At 39.2% G+C, this 26,200-nt stretch overlaps 1 protein-coding gene across 2 annotated transcripts in view; it reads right to left on the reverse strand.

Annotated features, from left to right (window-relative positions):
• Nucleotides 1–26,200, reverse strand: part of TULP4 (TUB like protein 4) — a 138,750-nt gene that overhangs the window by 16,884 nt on the left and 95,666 nt on the right. For both annotated transcript variants that reach the window (XM_075267683.1, XM_075267684.1), the window contains 6 exons: nucleotides 24,076–24,256; nucleotides 11,424–11,558; nucleotides 8,028–8,194; nucleotides 3,244–3,468; nucleotides 1,850–2,084; nucleotides 1,228–1,372 (listed from right to left, as the gene is read on the reverse strand). In XM_075267683.1, the coding sequence (XP_075123784.1) occupies nucleotides 1,228–1,372; nucleotides 1,850–2,084; nucleotides 3,244–3,468; nucleotides 8,028–8,194; nucleotides 11,424–11,558; nucleotides 24,076–24,256 (1,088 nt within the window). The remainder of the gene's footprint in view (nucleotides 1–1,227; nucleotides 1,373–1,849; nucleotides 2,085–3,243; nucleotides 3,469–8,027; nucleotides 8,195–11,423; nucleotides 11,559–24,075; nucleotides 24,257–26,200) is intronic.

A 26,200-nucleotide genomic window follows, 5' to 3' on the forward strand; every position in this document is an offset into this window, starting at 1 on the left:
TTCATTAAATAGTACCCACAAAACGCCAGTGTCAACGTCTACAGTGAAGAGGCGACTCCGGGATGCTGGCCTTCAGGGCAGAATGGCAAAGAAAAAGGAAAAGATTAATATGGACAAAAGAACACGGACATTGGACAGAGGAAGATTGGAAAAAAAAGTGTTATGGAAGCAGCTTGACTGTATGGTACGCAAAAAGTGCCCATCAAGCCAATCCAACTAGTGGTAGGGGCTTCTGGAAGCATGGGGTGAAATTTCTCCAGATGACCTCAGCAAATTAACAGCTAGAATGCCAAAGGTCTGCAAGGCTGCAATTGCTGCAAACGGAACATTCTTTGACAAAAGCAAAGTTTGAAGAAGAAAATTATTTCAAATAAAAATCATTATTTCTAACCTTGTCAATGTCTTGACTATATTTTCTATTCATTTTGCAACTCATTTGATAAATGGAAAACACAAACTTTTCTGGGTGACTCCAAACTTTTGAATGGTAGTGTACATAATAATAATCCTCCTGCTAGGTCACGTATTCAGTGGATCTCATATTTTAAAGAGAACATTCTAGTGTCACATAGACTAATCAGGGGTTGATATACATCCCTCTACCCCAGAGTACTGCAGAGCGATATACTATATCTAACACTCTTCTAGTTTAATATTTTGCTGTTATCTATGGCAAAGGGCCTTTTTCCTTTTTCAGTATATATTATTAAAAGTTATATTTTAATCATTTATTTTTTGGGATTCTAAACTTCTGTGAATATACTTGGTCAAGATTGGGAGTTGAAAATGGAGCACAATTGAAAGAGGTTAAAAATCACAAAGTGGCATCTTTATATTCATGGCTAAACAAGTTCTCCTTCAGCGGAGCAGTGTATGGACTCAAACTTTATATGAGCCTGTGTACCACTCTGCTCCTTCTATAGGGCAAGCGTTCTCAGCTTCCGCCCCCTCTCTTCAGTGATCAGTGATATATCACTACGACATGACAAAAGCTCTATGAAATGATAGGGACATTTTATAGCTTCTCGATGGCTGGTTGGAAACAAAGATGAACCATTCTGCGTGTGCATAAAAAGTAATCTAATAATAGAAAACTCACAACCGTAGCCGGTCAGATGGCACCTTGATTTTTTTTTTAATTTTTAAATGCAGGTTTGAAATGATCTGAATCTCTGGAACCATTATTATGTATGACTATTAGAAGGGAAGAGGACGACGTCAACAGACCTGGGTAATTTGGGAGATTTGCTAGCTCTTGTGATCTTTGGAGATTTCTTGGCTGCCCAGTCATCACTTAACTCAATGTCACTGGAGTCAGAACAATTACAGCTGTCAATAACTGTTGATATTAATCCATTGCTGTAGATTTCATCTGGAAAAAAACAAAAACCAAAATAAAGGTGAAAAACATTTCAAAGTGGAAATAGGCAAACCAACTTCAAATCTATGGGATTCGTTTCAGCTACTAAGTGTGTTTTCCACGCGGTGTCCGCATGAATTATGTGGAGAGAACTCAGTGTGCTTTCTTTGCTAACCGCTTTTTAATACGTTCGGTATTCCATTCGGGGTGACCCCAAGCGGACTCCTCGAACAGAATACCGAATGCAGATGTGAACCAGGCCTAACCAAAGAATGAAATACAGGAACCATGCCCTGTCATATTTAAGCTCTATAAATTAGTTATTCCAGCTGATTTCATTCTGTAATTTACTAACCACTTTGTTACATCTGCAAGAAATTTATATATCCTGTATATGAACCCACACAAATTTTTACCTGAAAAAAAATGAGAAAATGTAAAAACATGACTGTAAAAGACTACATGGGATAAAGAAAATAAGAGAAATACCTGTTTTCCCATCTGTTTTAGGATCCATGATAACAAACTCGGGACGCAGCTTGCTAATCCTACGCCCTTTGAGAACAGGTACCAATCCACCCAGGTATTCCAAATAAAGTGTGTAGCATGGACCCCCAACTTCTGGATCATCCTCTGTCCTCTTCATAGTGCAGTGCAACCTCTCATTTCCTGATGTCGGATAACTGACAAAGTCTCGCATATTATTGGGGTCAGGTATGGGAGGCTAGATGGAATAGAAATTTGTACACACAGATTAACTATAATGATAAATGTGACTATCCCCCATTCACTTACATTGAAGTTAATGCTGCCGTGTGAAATTTCACACAATTTCAGCATATTAGACTTTACAAAACTAAAGTTGACATTAGTTTGCTGTAAGGTTAGTTTGGATTCAACTGTTTTTTTTTTTTTTTCCCAAAGATGTCTGGCAGCGGCTTATTCCCTTTTCTATGTAAATAAATATGCGCACTTGGCTTAAATGCTTGTTGTACTGATACGGTTTACGGTATATCATTTTCGTATTTCGGTACCAGCGTTCTCATCCTGTTTTGTATTTCATATTCTGTCTGAAACATTTCAATAATCTTTATGCCACAATCTGAAAGCGGTGATAGAATCAATTCAACAAGAGTCAATAGAGTTTCTTTTCATTGAGTATTCAGCAGGAAAGACAGGCGTGTATGCGGAAATGGTGATGGAGAAAGAAAACAGGCTCGGGCCATAGGAGACGTTATCCAGTAATAGGTTTATAATAGGCTCAACTGAGTACATGGTACAATAGCAAATTTCTAATTATTATACTGAACCGTTACAATATATCTGGTCATTTTTAGACTATATGCATGCTAGTAGTTATCCTTAAAGGGGCTGTCCAGGCTAAAATTTTATTTTTTTTTAAATTAGGCCAGGGGAGGTGAAAAAGAAAAAACAAACAAACAAAAAACAAACACACACACATACATACTCTCCTTTCCTGGTTACCTCCCAGCACAGTCCGCACCTGCACCTCCATTGTTTTCTTCTAGCAAAAGTCCCTGCCACACATGACTGTAGAGACCAGTCAGTGACCTTAGTGAAGGACACTGGATGTCGTAGTCTGTAATGTTACCTCCTTAGTCCACAGTCAGGTGACCGTTGAGGCCAGTCATCGGCCTCAGCGGAAGCGACCTGGGACATCACATCCAGCAAGGTATTCCTCAAAATCAGACTGCCAAGCAGCAGGACCGAACTGCCCTGGGAGGAGATTTTAGCTTGGACATCCTCTTTAAACTGTGGTCAATCTATGTGCTTATAATGAAGAAAAAACTGCAAATGGGTAAAAGGCATGATGAAATGACATTGATTTAATAATGAAACTATAGATAACGATTCATAATTACCTTAATGGTAGGTATAAAGGCGGTAGTGAGGTAAGAGCAGAGCCGAGGAGGCAGCGAGAGTTTGGCGATATCTTTGTCATCTCGAAGAGAGCTGGCGATTGCTTGCTGGCAAAGAAGCTGCAAATTAGCAACTCTGTGCTCCACCCGAACAACATAGAGGGCCGGACCAGAGGCCAGGAAGAGGCGAGAATCTCTGTGACCCCAACAGATGGAAGTGATCGGACGCTGAACAATACAAGTGACATAGTAATGTACCTTTTAGCTTGCTGTGCTTTTATTACATACAAAATCTTTCCAGATTACCGTCACATTATTATTGGCTGAATGACATTCTCTGCAGCTTAACTGTATGATCAACTATCAAGAATCTGTGAAGCAACTGGTTAAGGAGGATCTTTCACCAACTCCACTGCTTTTCACCCTTTACTAGGTGCCAGTTCACCAGCTCTGGCACAGATTTATTTTTTTTTTTTTATTTTTTTTTTTTTAACTCTGGCCTGATTCTATACTGATTCAATGAGTGCAGCTGATTTTGGTGCCCGACATAAAAAAAAAATGTATTGGTCGTGCTTTCATTATGTATCAGAGTGTAAAGAACAGAGAATAAAGGCTGTTGGAAGTGATCACTAAAGTCTGCTAAGAGCGTGCACACATCTGCGCCCCGGTCTCCGTCTTCTGCCCCAGAAACTGGTCAGGAGATGGAAACCGGCAGTCATTTTTCATTTGAATGGGTTTGCAAAGTGTCCGCCCGTGAGTGTTTTGTGGTCTCTGTGGCAAAACTGTTTTGTTTTAACCGGACATGCAAGACTTTGTGTCCAGTTAAAAAAAAGAATGGTTTCGCTGCAGAGACCATAAAAAGCTCACGGGTGGACACTGTCTGCCGGGTTTCCTGTCAGCAGAAGACGGAAACCCACAAAGCAGAGAGTGGGCGCAGGTGTGAACCCGCCCTAAGCAGTTTTGGGGACTTTAACATTCCCCACAACATAGTAAATTATCATTAATCAATTGTTATCATGAGGAAATTGTGAAAATATTATATGAAGACGAAAATACTGAGTGTACCGAACAAGAATAAAAGGTCTGACTGTGTGGAATTGGAAAGCCCTTGGACATTTCAGAATGAATATCTATGGGTGTGAATATATATTATGTATGTATTGCATGTTACACTAGTTTGAAGACCTGTACGGGTGGTTGTATACATGGTACTAGTCTGCAGCAACTTTGCTACATAATATAATGAATTGATTGATTAAGGTATCTATTTTTATTATTGATTATTCTATTGTTGTGTATCAATTAATAGATTGGTCATTGTACTATTTATTATCCCAATAGTCTAAGTTTTGACAGTCTCGATGTTTGATTTATGTGTTTTTTTTAGTCTGTGATTATTTATTGATGTACCATACACATTTATGAATTTATAACTTAATTTGAAGTTATTTGGTTACTTTATGGGATGTCTATGTTTACTAAACACAATTGAAAAAACAATACAATTTGTTAAATTTTCATTATCTATATTCCTTACATATGGCAGCAGCTTTCTACAGACAACTACCAAAACAAAATGTTAACAAAAAATAAAATTTTGCAGTTCCCTTGGTTCTTCCCATGTAGATCAAATGTGTAAGGTCACCCTACTATGATCCTTATAGGATTACTCCCATCCCAGCTGTTTATGACATATACACAAATGGAAAATTAATCCACATATGCGTTGCTCTCTCCAGGCACTTCTAAGGGTGTTATGGAAACGGCAGATATGGTTATCAGGTGGGACACAGATGTAGATGTGGATTCCGAGGAACCCTTATCTGTCACATAAATATGGCAAAAAAAAACCTGTGGATATGTCAAACACATGTGATGAAAATAATTATTTTAGTTTTATTAATAGATACATGTACATTATATATATATTGAACTGCAGATAAAGGATAAACATTAACAAAAACATTCCTTCACTTTGCTCACTGACCAAGTTTGACATTTTTTAAGGTTCTAGATATATTCACTTCAAGACAAGCGAGGCTGCAATTTAGTTTCTTCTACATGAGCACAGTTATTTGTGTGGCTATGTGCACAGGCCCGCTAGCTCAGCTTTCTAAATGCAACCCAAGCTTTAAAAAGATTTCTCCTGAAAGTTTTGTTTCTCAAACAATATCTCTTTGTATAATACAGGTTAACAGAAAAGAACCAAGTCTTTTTGTAAAGCAGGATAAATGCAGTTGTCAGCATCTGGTCAAATCCTGTGTATGTCAATATCTCTTCTTTATCCCTACACTGTATGTAGTCTCCCAAAAAAATAAAGATAAAAAAAAAAAAACAGAAGAGTTAGAAAAAAAAAATTTTGTTTATCAGAAAGGCCTGACCAAGAGATTGCAGCATGATAGTTGTTCCCGGGAACGGTAAAAAAAAAAGAAAAAAAAGTTTCTATATTGTACAAAAATTTTTAGAAACTTATAATCATTACCCACTCCCTAAAAGAAAAACAAACCAAAAACACCAAAAACCTATTTATCCCACGTTCATGCCTGAACTATAAAAATATTTAATCACCACAGCAGTGGAAATTTTTTTTTAAAAAAAATAGCCATTTTTTCACATCAAAACTGAAATTGAATATGTGTAATCAATGTGTCGGACAGTCCCCCAAAATCATATATATATATATATATATATATATATATATATATATATATATATATTTATTTATTTGTGAAGCAAAAAAATCTGTGGTTTCTGTCTTTGTTACCCATAATATAGTATCCACAAATAGATTATTATATGATGGCTGTCCCCTCTATCCATCTTTTGTGTGTTTTCTCCGTTGTCATGGAGACTGCATCTTCTTTATATTGTCTAACATGTGCAATGTTGCAATTTTGTGTGTTTTCACCATTATTTATTGTTGTGATATGTGAATAAACTTCAATTTATTGATAGTATATTAAGCTTCTAGCAATTTAGGTTTTTTTTGTTTTTTTTGTGGATAGGCCAAGCTCCTAGGAACTATGCTTTATTATTTTTAAGGTATTTTTGTTTCATCTTTAGATTTTATGGCAGCATGTGTCATATGCTTTATTAACACATTTTGCCTCCTTCCTATGAAATCCTGCATTTTTCACTCTTTCCTTTGCTTTTCTCATTGTGTACAGAGTACCAGGCTGTGTGAAGAGAAAATGAGGGGAGGGGAGGCTCACTTCAAATGGCTGTATCTCTGGCATATACACTATGTGATCAAAAGTATCCGGAAACCTGGCTCAAAATGACTTACAAGTTCGTTGTGCCCTCCATCAGTAATGTTGGAATTCAATATGGTGTTGGCCCACCCTTAGCCTTGATGACGGCTTCCACTCTCGCAGGCATACGTTCAATCAGGTGCTGGAAGGTTTCTTGGGGAATGGCAGCCCATTCTTCACGGAGTGCTGCTCTGAGGAGAGGTATCGATGTCGGTCGGTGAGGCCTGGCACGAAGTCGGCGTTCCAAAACATCCTAAAGGTGTTGTAGAGGATTCAAGTCAGGACTCTGTGCAGGCCAGTCCATTACAGAGATGTTATTGTCATGTAACCACTCCGCCACAGGCCGTGCAGTATGAACAGGTGCTCGATCATGTTGAAAGATGCAATCGCCATCCCCGAATTGCTCTTCAACAGTGGGAAGCAAAAAGGTGTTTAAAACATCAATGTAGGCCTGTGCTGTGACAGTGCCACGCAAAACAACAAGGGGTGCAAGCCCCCTCCATGAAAAACACGACCACACCATAACACCACTGCCTCCGAATTTTTCTCTTGGCACTACACACGCTGGCAGACGACATTCACTGGGCATTCGCCATACCCACACTCTGCCATTGTATCGCCACATTGTGTACCGTGATTCGTAACTCCACACAACGTTTTTCCACTGTTCATCAACCTGCGTGATGTGTGTCTCCCAATCCCCTGACCAGTGACTCAGTCAGTTCGAAGTCCATGAGTTCTGCGGAGCGCCCCAGTCTGCTCTCTCACGATGTCTAATGTCTACTGAGGTCGCTGATATGGAGTACCTGGCAGTAGGTGGCAGCACAATGCACCTAATATGAAAAACTTATGTTTTTGGGGGTGTCTGGATACTTTTGATCACATAGTGTATATAAGAGAGGTATGAAAACAGTGTCAGGATTGGGATAAGCAGGTAAACAGAAATAGTTCAATCCAGACTGTTCTCAGTGATCTCTCAGATCTGTGTAGAACAAGAATTTTATAATAACTGAGATATAGCCATCTGCATTGACCACTCCCTCCCCTCATTTTCTCTTCACATCACACAGCCTGGTACTCTGTACACAATTAGAAAATGAGAATAATGGAGAAAAGTGATACATTTGTTTATAAAAATATACTTAAATACACAATTTATTAAATGACACAAATGCTGCCAGAAAATCAAAAGTTTTCCAAAAGTTTAGTTACGCTCTAAACCTACAAGGTCTATGGCAGTTTTTTTGGAGAGGTTTTATATGTCTGAGGTTTAACCCTGAATTGGCATTAGTCAGAAACAGAAAGTCATTAGTGACCAAATGTCAGCTCTCCAATGTAAGGACTCTGACAAATAATATCCGAGCTTTCTGGAAGTAGGAAAATGACAAAGATAGTTGATACTGAAGATTATTGTGGATTTTAGATTTTAGTTTTAACAATTGTGTTCAGCAAGAACATACAGATTAATTAATAGAAATATCTACTATATAAAGTTCAATATATAAAACAAGAATTTTTGCTAAGGATTTTTCCCACCTGTACTGGGGTCTCCAGAGTGTAGATATGTTCTCCACGGACATTGTAGAACTTGATGATGGCACTTTTAAGGGATGGACCATTGCCAATATCAGGTAAGAGATTTTGTTTCTCCATCCCTGCAACAGCTAGCAAATCTCCTTGTGTGCACCACTGAACCACTACATCTGAAAATCAAAGATGCCAACCTTGAAACACATACAGCAAGACACCATTGTATTTTGAAGACGATTTTGGATTATACTAATGCATAGAGCTATGTATGAAGTACTATGGTTAAATACTTCATTTCCATTACACTTTATTGCAGGCATTCCTACTATTTGTGTTGAGTAGAGAGATCCCTCTTTGTTCTAGAAAAGATGGGAGTCTCCAATTTCTTGCTTTAATACAAACTTGTACAGCTTGTGCTGCCAGGAAGGCCAGCTGGAAAGTGAACAAGGAAAAGATAGATGATTATGCTACTAATTGAGACACAAAGCTGCAGTAAGAGCATTCCTATAACAGAAGGTATTTATAACAACAAACACTTTCCAACAAGTCAGCCTTGTCCTATGTACTTACAAAAGGGATATGCTAATTTTTAGTGTTATTTGTGACTTCCAAGAGACCTGTTAACTTGCATTACCCATAAAATAACTTTAATCTTAACCAATTTTTTTTTTTTAGCTTTCTGTCGTGCCAGAATATCACAATGAGATACCATTCCCTCTCACAAAGGGCATGTTCACACTCCAAACCATAAAACAGAGCACAGAATTTCACAAGGCGGGTACCCATGATCATGAGAGACCAGCAAACTTTTTGATCTTGTGAACTGCTAGAGATGCAACAATCTCGGACTGGTTGTACTGGAATCCATAACAGCAAGTATCCTAACTCCTCATAATTTCAGAAAAACAAGCCATCCTTAGAGTTTAACAATGACTAAAGGTTCCCCAGTGCACAAACAAGATGGCAGTTCTCAAACTACTCCATAACTATCCAGAAAAAGCCTTCAGGTAAATTATACATGGAACTCCATTGCTGTAAATGGCACCCAAGGCATGCCAAGGAGCATGATGCAGTCAAGAAACAACCTCAACCCTTCCTGTGGAGAAACCCTATCTTCACTTGACATTGTCTTGTCCCTATCCCATATTGACATGTTTGGTACTTAATATACCCCAAATTTTTATCTATTATCTTTTGCTACTTTGTGAAACTACTCCTTTAATCTTCGCCCCCATCCCTGAGGAACCATGGACATTTGGCATTCGTATGTAGCCCACTGCTTATGCCATTAACATTTCCTCATTCAAGTCAATGTTTGAAATTGTCTTAACGTCAAGGTGAGCTACCAATTTCCACTATTCACTATAATATACCAGAAATACTTTATTCTTCCTTCTATATGTTGGTCAAATGTGAAGTCCCAAAAACAGCTATATTCTCCCATAAGAGATGTAAGATACAAACGTTGCTATGCTTATGTATTACCATTTCTTGGCCACTTCTTAGAGTAATGTTTAATGCTCATGAAGAAGCTTCTATTTTAGGTTTTTGACTTGAGGGTGTTGACAGCAACGATGGACAGCTACCATTTATTCTCTCATATACATTTCTGAAAGTGGTAACTTGGAGCATAAAGGCGCTCATTTCAAAAACATTCATTGGTCCTTAGACACCTTAAGAAGCTGGAGGCAGACTCTGTCCCCTTTAGAACAAACAACTTTTGCATGAAAAAGTTTTAGGTTAGAAGGCTAAGAGGTTCTTCCTTCAACAGTACAAAAACTGGAGCGATTCACCTTATCAACTAGAAAAATCCAATCATGGTTAAATCACAATCTGAGGACTCTGAGTGAAGAAAGTTTCATGTTCTACTTGACTCCGCTGTAGGTGGAACTAGTGTATATAATGTATACGGCTGCAGGATGAGGATCTAAAGTACTTTAATATCTTATGCCACTTAATATCGGGGCCAGTGACCCTAATACAGTGACAGCACCCAGAAGATAAACTGCTTTGCAGTCTTTAACATCAGATCCCCTCTTCACAGTTGTCGGGCGTTTCCTGTCTGGTGCTTCTCTTAATTTTTGGCTACAGTAAATTCATTTATACAATTCCTCACGCGATGGTGGCATAAGTAGAAGGATGCCAATAAAAACCACAAGGAGAATCTACCCCTCTATTGGGAGGCCACCAGGATGGTCATACAGAGAAAAATACCATACATTACTCAGCTCAAGAAACGAGCCAAGAAAGCAGTATGATTGGAGCAGCCCAGCCGTCAGATTGGCCTATTTGTCTTATCAAATGAGTTCCTAACAAGATACCCTAAAAGCCTGGAAGGCCCAAATAAAACCACACTTGACTATAGTGAATGATTTCAAAAGTCATTATATCAAGCTGCCACTTTGGTCATGGCATCAACCAACTGGAAAGCCAACAATCACTCTATTTGACAGATGTCAAGACGCAAAGTTCCCTGACAGTAGCTAGGATAGGTCTTTACTAATAGAAAGATGAGATGTGAAAGAACAGGGAGGAACAACCTGGCCAGTTCCTTATAAAAGGTGGCTATCAGTTGTTGTTGCAGAATTACATAGGCTGCTACAAGGGAGGCTCTCAAATATGAGAAGGCTTAAATTTCCTGTGTTAATTCATTCGGAAATGATAAGCTTATTTTAACAGGTCCTGTGTAAATGGTGTGTAACATGCATATTATAGTGCATACTAAGTCCAGTGGGCGGTTCTATAGGTGACTGTACCAACAGAAATAGCTGTCAATCACTGTTAGTACCGCCCACTGGATTCCTTGATTGTAGTGTACGGTCACTCGGTTTAAATAGGGTTCAGAAAAGACATTTCTGGCACACGCCGGGAATCATGAAGATTTATGTATTTATTTGCATCCAAAAAATAAACGTTTCGGTCAACATGACCTTCATCATTATATCGGATGCATTGTGGGTAGAGGTGAACTTCAGGAAAAATGGAGGAAGGCCCACGGGATTCCATTAGTCTTTCCAAGCATAGAAAGAAAAACTGCTAAATAAATGAGTCAATTACAAGTCACACTGAATCTTTTCACACAATCTGCTCAGCTCTTCTTGCATGATGCCTGCAAACTAGAATGCATTTCCATAGTGACAGGTTCCCTTTAAAATCCTATTGCAACTTGGACTTTGCATATATGACATTTATTCTAGTAAGTTATTATGTTCTCATACTAACGCTTTTAATTTACACCTCAAGAAAAACCCACAAATGAGCTAAAGGAATTACAATAAGAAAGGCAACAAAATCAAATATACAGGATGACAAATTAGATGAGAACTTATCGCCCATCGGTGACATTCACTGCACAGAAAACTAATTTTGGAGAATGAAAACAAATGTAAGCAACGTCTTTACCTTTCAATCCTGAGCGAATGATGGTTGGTGACAGGTCGTCATAGTTGTTCATCAAACTAATATCTCCAGATGTAAATCCAACAGTAAGTAGCGGTTTGATATTCTCCACTGGGATGGGATATGCGGCAGGGCCATCTGCAATGATCAATCAATGCAAAGTAAGCAGGAGACTAATAACGCAATCAATAAAATTATGTCAATGCAACAGACAATATACTGCGCAGCATGACATACTGCTGAACTATCATTACACCAGGTACATAAACTAATAATCCTTTCTTTTCAGCCTCTATCACTCATGCTGAGAGCTGGCAATATTCTGCAATACAGCTCTGCATTTACAAAAGGTCCTGGAACAAAAGATGCTGAAAGCAAAGCAACGGTAAAATGAGAACAATCATAATTTTGCCTTTAACATTTAATTTATTGAAGGGAGAACATTTTCCACCATCAACTGGATACATGAAAGGAAGAACAAAAATGACATTACCACTAAATAAAGGTGTATCCACATATTGCTCCATATCAGATTTTTTTCCGTAATTTTTACAATTTTATCATAATTAGAGCAAAAAACATGATTTGACGGCAATACGTGAATTTACACTGAGGCCGGAACCCAATGTGGCCATTGCAAAAACCACTGCGTTTTAAAGTCCCTGTAAAGTGAATGGGATTCTAGCTAATCCCATCTACAAATTGCGAAAAATACAAGTAATGGACACATTGCAAAATTCAAAAACTTTGCGATTTTGGAAATCGCAACATATCAATTATACCTATTGAAATGCCAGCTGTTGTGTATTCATGTTTTTTCCACAGCCCACTACTTGGGGTCTTAGCCTGATGTGGATTTCCATCTGAAAATATTGAAGACCTGGCCTATAGATACGTCATCAATAACAGAGTCCGTCTCCGTAATAGATTAGCAGTCCTCTGTGTAATGGCTGAACATGGGCACTGCAGCTTAGCTAACATTCAAGAGAATCGGACTTGATCTGAACACTACATAGCAAACATCTGCCTGTTTCCTGCTCCAGTCTTTATGTCGCAGTCAAGTCACATTTTTGCTATAAACTTGCAAAAAATTATAGGCGTTGGAGTGCTACGTATGAACGTACCCTAAGTCAGTCAACTAATTCAGCAAATTTAAAGGGGTCATTCATCTTTTTTAAAAAATAGATGTCCTATTCCTAGGATTGGACATCAAAGTGTGAAAACGTGTGAAAAAATCAGCAAAAAAAAAAAAAAAAAAAAAAAAAAGGTTTTGCCTAGATCTGTAATAAATATTGCGGCAGGGAGTTTTATAACTTCCCGTTACACTGATTACCATCCCACATGAGGCCAGTAGTCTGAGATTACGGCACTGATGTGGTCAAGAAGTTCGTGTTAGTCTGTACTGGGTCACTACTGGCCTATAGTCTGAGCTGCTTGTGTTTTGAGATCCTCCACCTCCCTGCGCAACTCATTGCCACAAGGACACTTATGTTTTGTTAAACAAAGGGCAATATAGGGGAGGCAAGGAGGGACTGTGGGGAGGCAAGGAGGCATTGTGGGACAAGGTCAAGGTGGCACTGAGAGGGAGGACAAAGGCTATGGAGGATGGCTCCCTCTCTCCCAATCAACTACAAGAATGAAGGAAGTGTATCATGAAAGTACCAGGAATATTTAAAAGTTTAGCTCAACAGTCAAGTAAAGAAAAGAAATGCGATTTGAAATGTGATTTTCTTTTTATAAATTGCCTTTAATTGCTGCAGCAGGAAACCACCAAAAGACTGCACAGAGTATTTAAGGAGTATAGATATCTTTAACATGGAAAAGAATATTTGGTTAAAAAGGTAACCACTGTGACTGTTTAACTTCAGTAAAACATACTGAATGAAAGTTCTCAGTGAGTCCACAATGCCGGTCTTCATTTGTTCTTATGTAACACTATAGCAGTTTATCACCAGTTTCATTCCAGCCTTTGAGGGATCTAATCTCCCTTCTGTACACTGAACCTGAGAAGTGTATGCAATGCACTCCATAATCCATTAGACTAGTCTGTGTGTTCTCTTTGCCCCCTGAGACCCTGAGACTATCCTTGTGTGTACATTCTCTGCCCCATCTACACTGTGGGGAAAAACTGAAAATGGTAAAAACCGGGTATGAGAGCCCCACTGAGTAGATGTAGGTTAATAAAATCACTTTACTGGTTCCAAAGACAGAGGTAAAAGAAGGCTACGCGTCTCGAAGCTGGTCTAGCGTCTTCCTCAGGCCATAATAACAATAGAAAGAATGCCCAATGTATAATCCATGTAGCATATTCATAACACTATAATAGTAAAATAACGTGAAATTATCAAACCACTTGTAATAAACCAGTTTAGAAGACAGGGTTGTATCCTCATTTAGATATATCAATACACACACATATGCATAGTGAATATAAATGGTTACAATATGTGAATGCAGTAGATAGACAGTATATAGACAGTACAATGGTAATAAACCAGTAATAAACCAGTTTGCTAGTAGTTTGGCAGTTCTGCTAAATTTAGGACTGTTGACAACTATGGGAACAGTGTGCAGTCATATTTATCCTGGAATCAAGACAACCAGCTACGTGAAGGAGTTACAAACACACACACTCTTCTCTATCTATAGCATCAAAATTGTAGATTTTTAATGAAGACTAGATTAGAAATTCAATTAATTGAGTACCTCTTGTTACCTATCAAAGGAACTATCACGTTATCTGCATATGCCCCCACCTCTGCAAAAAGCTGATTCTGCCTGTTATGTCTACATACTGTGCCCCCCTCCTCGTGTCCTCCAACCACGGTCAGACTGTATAATCAACATCCCTCCACACAGAGAACTAAATGATCTTGAAGTTTTTTTTCTTTTCTTTTTAGTTGCTATGACTCCTAGTTTCTTTCTCTCTTGCAATATACTACTGTACTATTCATGATGTTGTATCACACTGAATTTAACCCATGGTGGGACTATTAAAGGATCTTATCTTATATAAGCAAAAAATTACAGCAATGCATGGCAGTCACAGAAACTTCATAAATTGTATCCTTCCTATTCCATTTAACGTCCCTGAAAAAGTAATCCTTCCTCCTTTTTAGAAGGACAGCCAAACCCCACACACAGCCTTTAAAACAACAGGGCTGTGACTTATTGGTGGACATGCTTGACCCTCAGGGAAAGATATTGCCCTATATGGCAGCACATGAGAAATTTCAGTGCCTAGTAGGACAGCAGTTTATCTATTTGCAAAACCAACACTATATAGTTTGTATATTTTCTCAGGTCCTGGTCTCTTAGAATATAAATTGGAAATTAAGAGATCTTGTTCTGAGGTGATCTTTGTGAGTTTTATATAGCATCATTAGAAATCGGTCTACTGTGCTGATGGGAGTTGCCAAATGGTCGTCTCAATTATCTACCAATTTAAAGATTTATTTGAGACCACAATTGGTTTAAATAAATACATCTTTGTCAGTACTTCTCAGGATAAGGCTCTACCGATCTTTCATAAAGTATAGATCACACCACTCCTGCAGTCAAGAATGTCACAAGTCCTTGTATTCTTGTGCCAAAGGAGGAGCATATAATACTAGGGGGGGGGGGGGGGGAGTGTACTGAGGAGCATATAATACTGTGGGGGGGGGGGGGGGAGTACTGGGAAGCATATAATACTTTCTGTGCTTTCGGGGGTTACTGAGGAGCATATAATACTGTGTGTGGTGGGGGTTAATGAGGAGCATATAATACTGTGGAGGGGGGTTACTGAGGAGCATATAATACTGGGGGGGCGTACTGAGTAGCATATAATACTGTGTTGGGGGTACGGAGGAGCATATAATACTGAGGGGGAGTATTGAGGAGCATATAATACTGTGTGTGTGTACCACTGTGGAGCATATAATCCTGTGGGGGGCTACAATGGAGCGTATAATACTATGTGGGGGGGCCTACTGTGGAGCATATAATACTGTGGGGGCTACTGTGGTACTGTGGAGAATATAATACTGTGTGGTAGGCCTACTGTGGAATATATAGTACTGTAGGGGGGGGGGCACTGTGGAGCATATAATACTGTCTGGGGTCCCCTCACTATTTATATCACACAGCATAAGTTTTATAGCAGATGTGATATTAGTACAGGCTGTAATAACATTGCACGGCCACTATAAAACTGATCCTGTGTGATGTAAAAAGTGAACATTAATTGTTCAAAAGTACAAAATGCAGTTAGCTTTACATTTCAGTACAAAGTTGTTTGTATTATTGAAAGCTCTGTAAGGCCCCATTCACATGACTGTAATTTGTAGGTCTGTAACTGTCCGCAATTGCGGATCCGCACAGTATTAAGTTTAAATTGCAGTGTTGGCACTCTGCAATAAAGTAGTGGGTTTTGGGTTGCAGTTTGGGTATTCGGTCTCTAAAAGGTTCGCCATCGCTGCACTATGGTAACATGGGCTAGTGCAGTATTTTGCAACACTGAATGAACACAACCCCTGTGTCTCTATCATCGTTACAAAAATGATCCACCTATGGATTGGCTGGACACAAGTTTACACAAAGGGTCAGTTCACACGTGAAAACCGCCTAGCTTATTTGTGCGAGGTAAAAAACCTCGAGGAGTTTTTTTGACGCTGTTTTTTGCATTCCACGCGGTTTTTGACGCGGTTTTCGCTAGCGGTTTTCGCTAGGGTTTTTTTTTTCCTATATGTGCTATAGAAACTGCAGGCGAAAACCGCGCGGTTTTTTGCAAAAAACCGCGCGGTTTTGTGTGCAAAAAACCGCGCGGTTTTTTACCGCGCGGTTTTCGCCTCCCATTCACTTCTATGCAATTCTTCAGGCGTTTTCCGCCTGAAGAAAGGTCATGTCACTTCTTCAGGCGGAAAACGCTAGGAGGAAAAAAAAAGCTAGTGGTCTACATAGACCACCATGTTAAAGGAGAGGTTTTTGAAGCGAATTCCGCTGTCAAAAACCTCCCCTTTGCCCACGTGTGAACTAGCCCAAAGAGTCTGGCTCATAGGACGGTTCTTTCAATCATGGGTTCCCCTCATAAAAATCAAACTACTACATATTAAAGATTTGACATTACCCTACTATATAACATGTCTTCTTATTTTATTAGTGGCGTTTTTGTTCCCATTTTGTGTTGCTTTGTTTTAAATTCTAAAAGAAGTAAAAGGAGAGATATGACAAATATATTTAATACTGCACATTGGTCACCTGAAGTTACTGGATTAGAAAAGAAATCTATGGCTGAGATGCTTAAGTAAGGCGAAGATAAACTAGGATACAGTTTGTTCTCTTTATTTATAGAATGCTGAATAACACCATATTCATCATGGATAAAAGCAGCTATGAAACAGGCTGTACATATTTGTATGTGGAATAAGGTCACAACCAAAATAGAAGTTAGAAACTCATTTTCTTCAAATTGCTGCGTGGTATACACAAGCTAAACACATGGTCTTTTACATGTCGCTTCACAGATATTAGTGTATTTGTCTCTTTGCTACTAGGGTGTGAATGTTCTACTTTTATATATTGCAACTACAGGAGCATTCGATTTCTTATTGTTTTAATTGATTTGTGCCATAACCCAACTATGGCAGGTTTAATATAATATATATGAAAGGGGGGGGGGGGGGAAGGGGGGGGGGGGAGACACAGCCACCTGATATAGCCCACAAACAATGAACAAATGTCTTTCAGTATGAAAAGGTAAGGTAATGAGAAGGTAATTCAGTAGCAGCAATGGTGCTGTCCCAACCAGTCAGAGACCGGTACACAATGTCTGCTGCAAATACGTTTAGTTGTAAAAACAGAAAAATAAACAAAACTTCAATTCAGGTACAGAATAAGCAAAAAAAAAAAAAAAAATACTGCCTTAACTTCAGGCAAAAAACGTCAAACAAAACCCTGCTCGTCCGAGCACTAAGTGAAAAAAAATAAATAAAAAAAAACCTAACTATACGTGTGGCTTACTACAACAACACAGACGAACAAAAAATAGCAGAGTACAGTCTCACCAGGCTCTCAGCATTTCAGGACAGTCCCAGTTGCCTCCTCCCACTCCCAGCCTCTGCCCTGAAGTGCAGGCTCTACAGCCTTTTATGGCTCAGTAACGATCCCAGGACCCATACCTGGGCTCAGGCCTACACAAGACCCGCACTGGACCACACATATGTCAGAAACCTGGGGGAGATATATTGGGACTCTAGCACTATGCCTGTCACCTTCTCACAAGGTGTTAAAGACCGCTGTGCTCACAGTTACTACAATTAGTTTCATAAGCAACACACAAAACAAATACACACAAAGTACACCTGCTCTCCTACACTAGGTTCACGCTAGTGTTTGGGTCTCTCCATTCTTTGGGTCCACTTGGGGACCTGAAAAATGGAAACCTACTTGTTTAAAAAGCGGTTAACCATGGAAACCTGCGGACCCCACAGACCATAATGGGATCTGCCCAGTTTCCGTAGGAATTTTTTCTCCTCATTTTTTAAGCAAGCCTTAAATATGTCAGTTAAAAAATGAAAGCTGTGGTTGAAGAATTCTAATTTCAGTTTTTGCCTGTTACAGCACCAATACTAAAAGGAAATGTAATCCATATTTTGTTTTGTTATTATGTTGGACAACAACAAGTTTCAGAATTTTTCACAACCTATAAAACTACTGACATTGAACTGTCTCTAATGGTATTTAAGTGAGACAGTGCAAACAATTTGCTGAAATTAACAGCCAAACTGTACAGGTATAAGTCCCAGGTCATATTGATAGTCTCAAAAGTACGTACTAAAATTGGGCATTGAGCACCATAACTTGGCATAATGGAGTGCTCCTAATAGTGCTCATACTCTTTTCCAGGATTTTTCCTGGAAATAGGTTACTAGCCCTGTAGATACCTTGCAGGACCCAGCAGAAGATACTGATTGGAAGGTCACATAAAACAAACACAGTTTGTTATGGTTATTAGAGCTACACAGTATACATATTCACAATATACATACTCACAATATAATGTATACATACTAACAATATCCGCTCATACAATAAGTTTTAACTCATCATTCTATTACTTATTTTTCTTTTATCCTTATTTTTTTTGGCTTTCAGTTTTGTATAGATTTAATGGTTTCAACATACAATATTTTCAACTTACAATGATGGCCCTGCAACAAATTATTGTAGTCAGAGGGAGTACTGGAATATTTTTTTGCAAACAGCATTTTGTTGCTTTTAGGCCCTTTCAAAATAACAAAGTAAAATTATTAGTTCTCCATCCAGCATTGATGTGTGTGCATCTCAGTATGTGTATAACCTTACACAGACAAATGCTTCAACAAACTCTTGTGGGGAATCGCTCAGGTAGATGCTTGTAGCAGTGCAGGAAACAGGGACACACACTGGGTTGCACACAGGTTCAGGCTTTATTCACATGTAACGCATACACTGCTTTTGCAAAGCCACAGGATAAGCAAAACAAAACCCTTCTCGGCTGAGAAACTAACTTAAACGTAAGAAAACTTTTCCCTGACTATACAGGAGACTGACTACCAGTCTCCCACCTTGGCAACAACAACGGGTGGCACACCCCTTAGGTGCCTGGCTGGAATATACTTGTCTTCCAAGACTACACCCCTCACTCTCTCTCACTCTGCATACATGAATAGTACAGGCAATTATAAGAAACTTTTATAAGAATACTTCTTATCATAGAGAAATGCATCGCTGTGCTCTTATCCCTGCCCCCCATTGCTAAAATGACTTTCCAAATCACTGATCTATCCATCTCAAAATGGACTGCAGATCATATTACTCAAGTCTCAGATAATTCATATCTATAGAAGTCTATGGAGACAGAAGGGGGGGGGTGAAAGAGCAGGAAGTGCTGGAGATAAAAGAAAACAGAAGACAGACATAGACTGATGTTGGAACTATCACACCCAAAACACTTTTCTTACATCAGTACTTCCATACATATATTGTGAGGAGGTGACAGGCAGAGTGCTGGAGTCCAGATACAGTACAGACCAAAAGTTTGGACACACCTTCTTGTTCAATGAGTTTTCTGTAGTTTCATGACTATGGTATGAAAATTGTAGATTCACACTGAAGGCATCAAAACTATGAATAACACATGTGGAATTATATACTTAACAAAAAAGCGTGAAACAACTGAAAATATGTCTTATATTCTAGGTTCTACAAAGTAGCCACCTTTTGCTTTGATTCCAGCTTTGCACACTCTTGGCATTCTCTTGATGAACTTCAAGAAGTAGTCACCGGAAATGGTTTTCACATCACAGGTGTGCCCTGTCAGGTTTAATAAGTGGGATTTTTTGCCTTATAAATGGTGTTGGGACCATCAGTTGTGTTGTGCAGAAGTCAGGTGGATACAGAGCTGATAGTCCTACTGAATAGACTGATAGAATTTGTACTATGGCAAGAAAAAAGCAGCTAAGTAAAGAAAAACGAGTGGCCATCATTACATTAAGAAATGAAGGTCAGTCAGCCCGAAAACTTGGGAAAACTTTGAAAGTGTCCCCGAGTGCAGTTGCAAAAACTATCAAGCACTAAAAAGAAACTGTCTCACATGAGAACCGCCCCAGGAAAGGAAGACCAAGAGTCACCTCTGCTGCAGAGGATAAGTTCATCCGAGTCACCAGCCTCAGAAATCGCAGGTTAACAGCAGCTCAGATTAGAGACCAGGTCAATGCCACATAGAGTTCTAGCAGCAGACACATCTCTACAACAACTGTTAAGAGGAGACACTGTGCAGCAGGCCTTCATGGTAAAATAGCTGCTAGAAAACCACTGCTAAGGACAGACAACAAGCAGAAGAGACTTGTTTGGGCTAAAGAACACAAGGAATGGACATTAGACCAGTGGTAATCTGTGCTTTGGTCTGATGAGTCCAAATTTGAGATCTTTGGTTCCAACCACCGTGTCTTTGTGTGATGCAGAAAAGGTGAACGGATGGACTCTACATGCCTAGTTCCGAACGTGAAGCATGGAGAAGGAGTTGTGCTGGTGTGGGGGTGCTTTGCTGGTGACACTGTTGGGGATTTGTTCAAAAATTTAGGCCTACTGAACCAGCATAACTACCACAGCATCTTGCAGCGGCTTGCCATTCCATCTGGTTTGCGCTTAGTTGGACCATCATTTATTTTTCAACAGGACAATGACCCCAGACACACCTCCAGGCAGTGTAAGGGCTATTAGACCAAGAAGGAGAATGATGGGGTGCTACGCCAGATGACCTGGCCTCCACAGTCACCACACCTGAACCCATTCGAGATGGTGTGGTGTGAGCTGGACCACAGAGTGAAGGCAAAAGGGCCAACAAGTGCTAAGCATCTCTGGGAACTCCTTCAAGACTGTTGGAGGACCGTTTCCAGTGACTACTTCTTGAAGCTCATCAAGAGAATGCCCAGAGTGTGCAAAGCAAGAATCAAAGCAAAAGATGGCTACTTTGAAGAACCTAGAATATAAGACATATTTTCAGTTGTTTCACACTTTTTTGTTAAAGGGATTCTATCACTAAAACACATTTTTTTCTAGTTAACACGTCGGAATAGCCTTTAGAAAGGCTATTCGTCTCCTACCTTTGGATGGGCTCTCCGCCGCGCCGTTCGTTCTAAATACCGGTTTGTACCGGTATGCTAATGAGTTCTCTCGCAGCGATGGGGGCGTCCCCATTGCAGCTCGAAAACCGACCGCAGCGCCGCCTCTATGGTCTTCTGTATCCTCCCCTTGCTTCTTCAGCGTCCTGTCGGAGGCCTGCGCAGTACGCTCTGTTCGGTGAAGATTGCCGAACGTACTGCGAATGCGCGAAATTGCAGTGGCCACACTATGGCTGGGACTGCAATTTCGCGCATGCGCAGTACGTTCGGCAATCTTCGCCGAACAGAGCGTACTGCACAGGCCTCCAACAGGACGCTGAAGAAGCAAGGGGAGGATACAGAAGACCATAGAGGCGGTGCTGCGGTCGGTTTTCGAGCTGCAATGGGGACGCCCCCATCGCTGCTCCTGCGATGGGGACGCCCCCATCACTGCGAGAGAAATAATTAGCATACCGGTACAAACCGGTATTTTGAACGAACGGCACGGCGGAGAGCCCATCCAAAGGTAGGAGACGAATAGCCTTTCTAAAGGCTATTCCGACGTGTTAACTAGAAAAAAATGTGTTTTAGTGGTAGAACCCCTTAAAGTATATAATTCCACATGTGTTAATTCATAGTTTTGATGACTTCAGTGTGAATCTACTGTACAATTTTCATAGTCATGAAAATACAGAAAACTCTTTGAAAGAGAAGGTGTGTCCAAACTTTTGGCCTGTACTGTATATCAGCCCCAGGTTTCTGACATATGTGTGGTCCAGGGTGGATCTGGAGTAGGCCTCAGCCAGGTGTAGATCCTTGGCTCATTACTGGGACAGAAAAAGGCTGCAGAACCTGCATTCCAGTGCAATTCCATGAGCTGAAAGGAGGTGTATGGTTCTGTCCTATAACCCTGAGTCCGGTGAGACAATATTGTGCCTGTTTTGTTCAAGTGGCTGGAGGTAAGCCACATGTATATTTAGGTGATCCATTCTGTTTAGTTAGTTGCTCAGATGAGCAGGTTTTTTATTTTGTCTTTGCCTGAAGTTAATGCTGTATTTATATTGGCTCATATTGTACATGAAGTCAAGGATTATCGATTTTCAGTTTTTTATTAAATAAAAAAAGTGTTCGCTGCATATTTTGTGTCCCTGTCTTGATGGGGTGGGTCAGCACACCTGCTCTACCAAGCCAATTTCCCCAATCATATAGTGTTTTATATATATATATATATATATATATACACATATATATATATCTCCCGCATGTACCCCAGGGCTGATTCTAAAAGAACCAGTTACAAAGCAGCTTCTCTTCTACTTACTGTGTACTGTGTGTGGCAGTTAGTCATCAAGAGCCAGTTCAAAGAATAACAAAAAAAAAACCAACAAATACAGCCTGAAGAGGGAAAACTGTCAAAATAGTAGCCTGTAGGTAATTTTTTTTTTCTTTTTTTACTGGCATATACTTCTTTATGGAGGAACATATTTTTTTTCATAACACAATTTCCTAAATCAATTTTTACATATGTTTTTATCATAATCTCCTGCCGGTACCAACTGTTATACACAATTTGATTAAAACAAAATTACTTCCTGCCAGAAAAAAAATCTCTTATTTGTTACAGTTCTTTTTGCTTTGGAGATTGCAGCTTCCATTTTCACTCCTTAACAAGAATGATTCAAAGGATATTTAGTAGCTGCTATTTTCCACCCACTCCTGAAAGTGACTCAGAGACTTGTCAACAAGTTATTGATGTATATTACCGTCAAGCTAGATAAAGTGTGAAGCTGTATTCATAGAATACAGTATAATCATACAGAATTGAAAAGGGCTATTAGAACAAAAGGATCACAAGGTGAGGAATGTACATCAATTTGTGGAAATGTGTTAATATGAGGCTACTTGCAGCTCTATTCATTGAATGATACAATAGTTCCAAAAGGACTATCAGCCAAGGAATCATACTTTCTAATTTATGACTGTTTTATGAAGCATAAAGCCCTTTTAAAAGGGAGTCTATCACCAGAACCCACCCCCGTAGGTTAGGGTCGCCTAAATCAAAAAGTGTATTCCCCTGGCGAATCATTGCCTCCATGGCCATTTAAGCCTTGTTGCCCACCTATTAATTTTTATACAATAACTTCCATTATTCTGCACAAGGATCTTACTCTGAAAGCTTGTGATGCCCTGCCAAGGTGCTCTGAAAAATGAATAGAAACATTTAGAGGTCCCCTTGTATAGCATATACTATTCTCAGTAATTGGACTTATCTTGGTCCTTGCGTTAGGGTTAGTTGATCTACTACTTCCTTTAGGTTTTAGACTAGCAGGTCAGAATTTATTAATGGATAGCTAAATCTCCGTCCCTCAGTGATAGGCTATATGGGGGACAGTAGAATTTCAGTGTTAGAGTCTGCATGATTTAATACACAAACACGCTAAATGGCTATTGTGAAATTCATGGCAGAAATCTGTTTTTTTGGATTTTTTTTTTTTGCAATGAATTAGCTTTGATTTATGTTAATTTTCCAAATAACACTGTCAATTAATAAATTCAATTACTCCAACATCCCTGATATTCATCTATCTAAAACAAGTGATGGTTTTAATGACATGAAAAGATCATCTGGCTGAACCCATCTCCACATTAAATCTAATTTACCTGGAGGCCTCAGATTTGATGGCGCTTTCAATCTCAGTCAGTGTCAGAATGTGCACATTTAATAAAATCCTTCTAGCTCAACTATTTGTCTTGTCATTTTCATACCCTGAACACTCGGTGTCGGAAAAGAGTTGCAAATGCAATTTCCAAACACGATCTATATATGTATAGGCATCCTTTTTTTTAATTTCCATTCTGCATGACCATGTGCAAAAATTTCCAAGGCTACATATACTATCACCATAGCAACAGATATTAAAAAGTAGATGGGGGTTGGTTCAAAATAAAGGTTGAATGTTGCAGTACACAGTGTACAGAGCTGCCGGCTCCCAGCATTTGTGGGGATATGTAATATACAATATGTTACTTACCTTGAGGTGGAGAATAGTCATCAGAGTCTGTGTCGCTTTCACTACTATCTTCCACCAGGAAGTTGGGGTAATTCCATGACATGCTCAGAATGCCATCCGACTCATGTAAGAGAACATGTGCCAACATCCTGCCATGGCAGTCCATAACAATAACCTGTCCATCTGCAGTGCCAAAAAGAACCTAGGGATCGATACAAGAACAGACTATTTAGTCACGGCATCTATTGTCATGAATAACAGTTGGGACAATTTTGTACATAACGTATCACATAGCCATGCCAGTCACACTCCTCCTCCACCAACTTACCATACACAGACTGGTGTTAGTTATGGCAAAAGGAAATACCGCTAGACTTTCAATATGCCAAAACTACTGAGCTTGCCTGGAGGAATATAAGGTGAGATGCAACTTACACACATAGTACCCTTCACAGAAAAACCTCAGCCACCCAGTCTCTGCGAGGCGATGGGTAACATCCCCGTTCTCACAGGCAGACTAGGGCTCCGGTCTCTCGTGATGCGACAGCTACTTTCCTGGATGATGCGGACTGACCCATCCGGATGACCTCAAACAAATTACTTTGCACATGGACTGCCCCGGAAAGATGCGAAAGTTCCTTCACTGATGCATAACCTAAGCGTTCTGCTGGAGTTAGCACTGTCAGAACATGGGACATGCTAAGGTAACTCCCTTAGTTGTACAATGTCCGGGTGCAACTACAGCAATCTGTTACAAATTGCAGAATTATAGGAATACCAATAGTGGGTAGCAAAGTACGTAAAGTGCCAGGAACACAAGCCTGAATTGACTGCTCCTCCAACCTAGGAGACTAAAAACTGACAAACCTCAGTATCAGTCTGGAGAACTGGGAAATTTTGGAAAGTCATTTGCATCAAGGGACAGGTTCGGCAGAATACTAAACAGATTCACAGTATTAAAACAATTCAGAAATATTATAGGCATGAGAATTGGAATGTGTTATTGTAGAATGGCAGGTTTATAGGGTATTTTATAGAATAAATGAGTCAGAAAGAAAGCAGGTGGACAGAAAAGGAACTCATAATTCTACTTAAAAGAAGCCAGACATCTTCCCATAGAAAGAGCAATAAAAAGTCAATCGCTAATGAAATATCCCCAGAGCTTGATAACTTTTAAATACCAGATTTCCAGGATCACTATATATAACTCATGACATGCCACTTGAATTAGAACATGTTACATCCTTTTTACAACCCAAAACTATAAATTATAAAGTCAAAAGATTTGAGTCTAAAGAAAAGGAGAGATATAGTGACTATCTTTTTGTATATAACCTGGCCATATAATATGACCTCTTCAGATTATTATTCTCAGGTGAATTCTGCCTATTTTATTATATATCTGATTAGACAGACCCATCATTACGCTATGTTGTATGTCTTTTGGATCTACAATAGGTGATAATAAACCTGTTTTGAGAGGGAAATCAATATTATTAAAACACTTGGTGTACGCACAGTGTAGTTTATATATTTTATATATAAATATATTTATTAATAAATGTTAAGTTTTACAAAAGATTTGAAAATGAAAACTAAAAAAAAAAAAATCAAAACTCCTAGATCAATGGAAATGATAAGAATTAGTCACATTTCATCAGAACACCTTTCCAGAATAATACAATTTATTTCCACTTCTAATTTGGCAACTAAAGAGGTTCTGAATTCAATTACGCCATGAGTGTGCAACGTTGTCATCTTCATTGTCTACTTCAAGTCCCTGTTGACACTACTAGGGTATTATCATCAATCAGAAACACTTAATTTAGCACAGTCATCTCTTGTTAGCTGCTTCTACATGTGAAACACATGTATTAATGTCCCCCTAACAAGAGGTCTCAGAGCATTAATGGCAATAAGATCTGAGAAACAATGTAAATGACATTGCCAAATGTGCTAGTATTATCTGATGGCGCGTTCAAATGTGAGAGCTTAAGTGACACGTTGGGCTTGTCTCAACTTTTGCCATATGGTGGGTGAAATATGATCGTTGAGATGCATAGAATATACTTTCTGCAAAGAAAAATTGAATTTAATGGAGTAAATCTGTATTACTCCACAAGACAACAAGAAAAGAAATCTTAAA

This window comes from Leptodactylus fuscus, chromosome 3 (genome assembly GCF_031893055.1).
Source record: "Leptodactylus fuscus isolate aLepFus1 chromosome 3, aLepFus1.hap2, whole genome shotgun sequence".
In the NCBI taxonomy this organism is placed as follows: Eukaryota; Metazoa; Chordata; class Amphibia; order Anura; family Leptodactylidae; genus Leptodactylus; species Leptodactylus fuscus.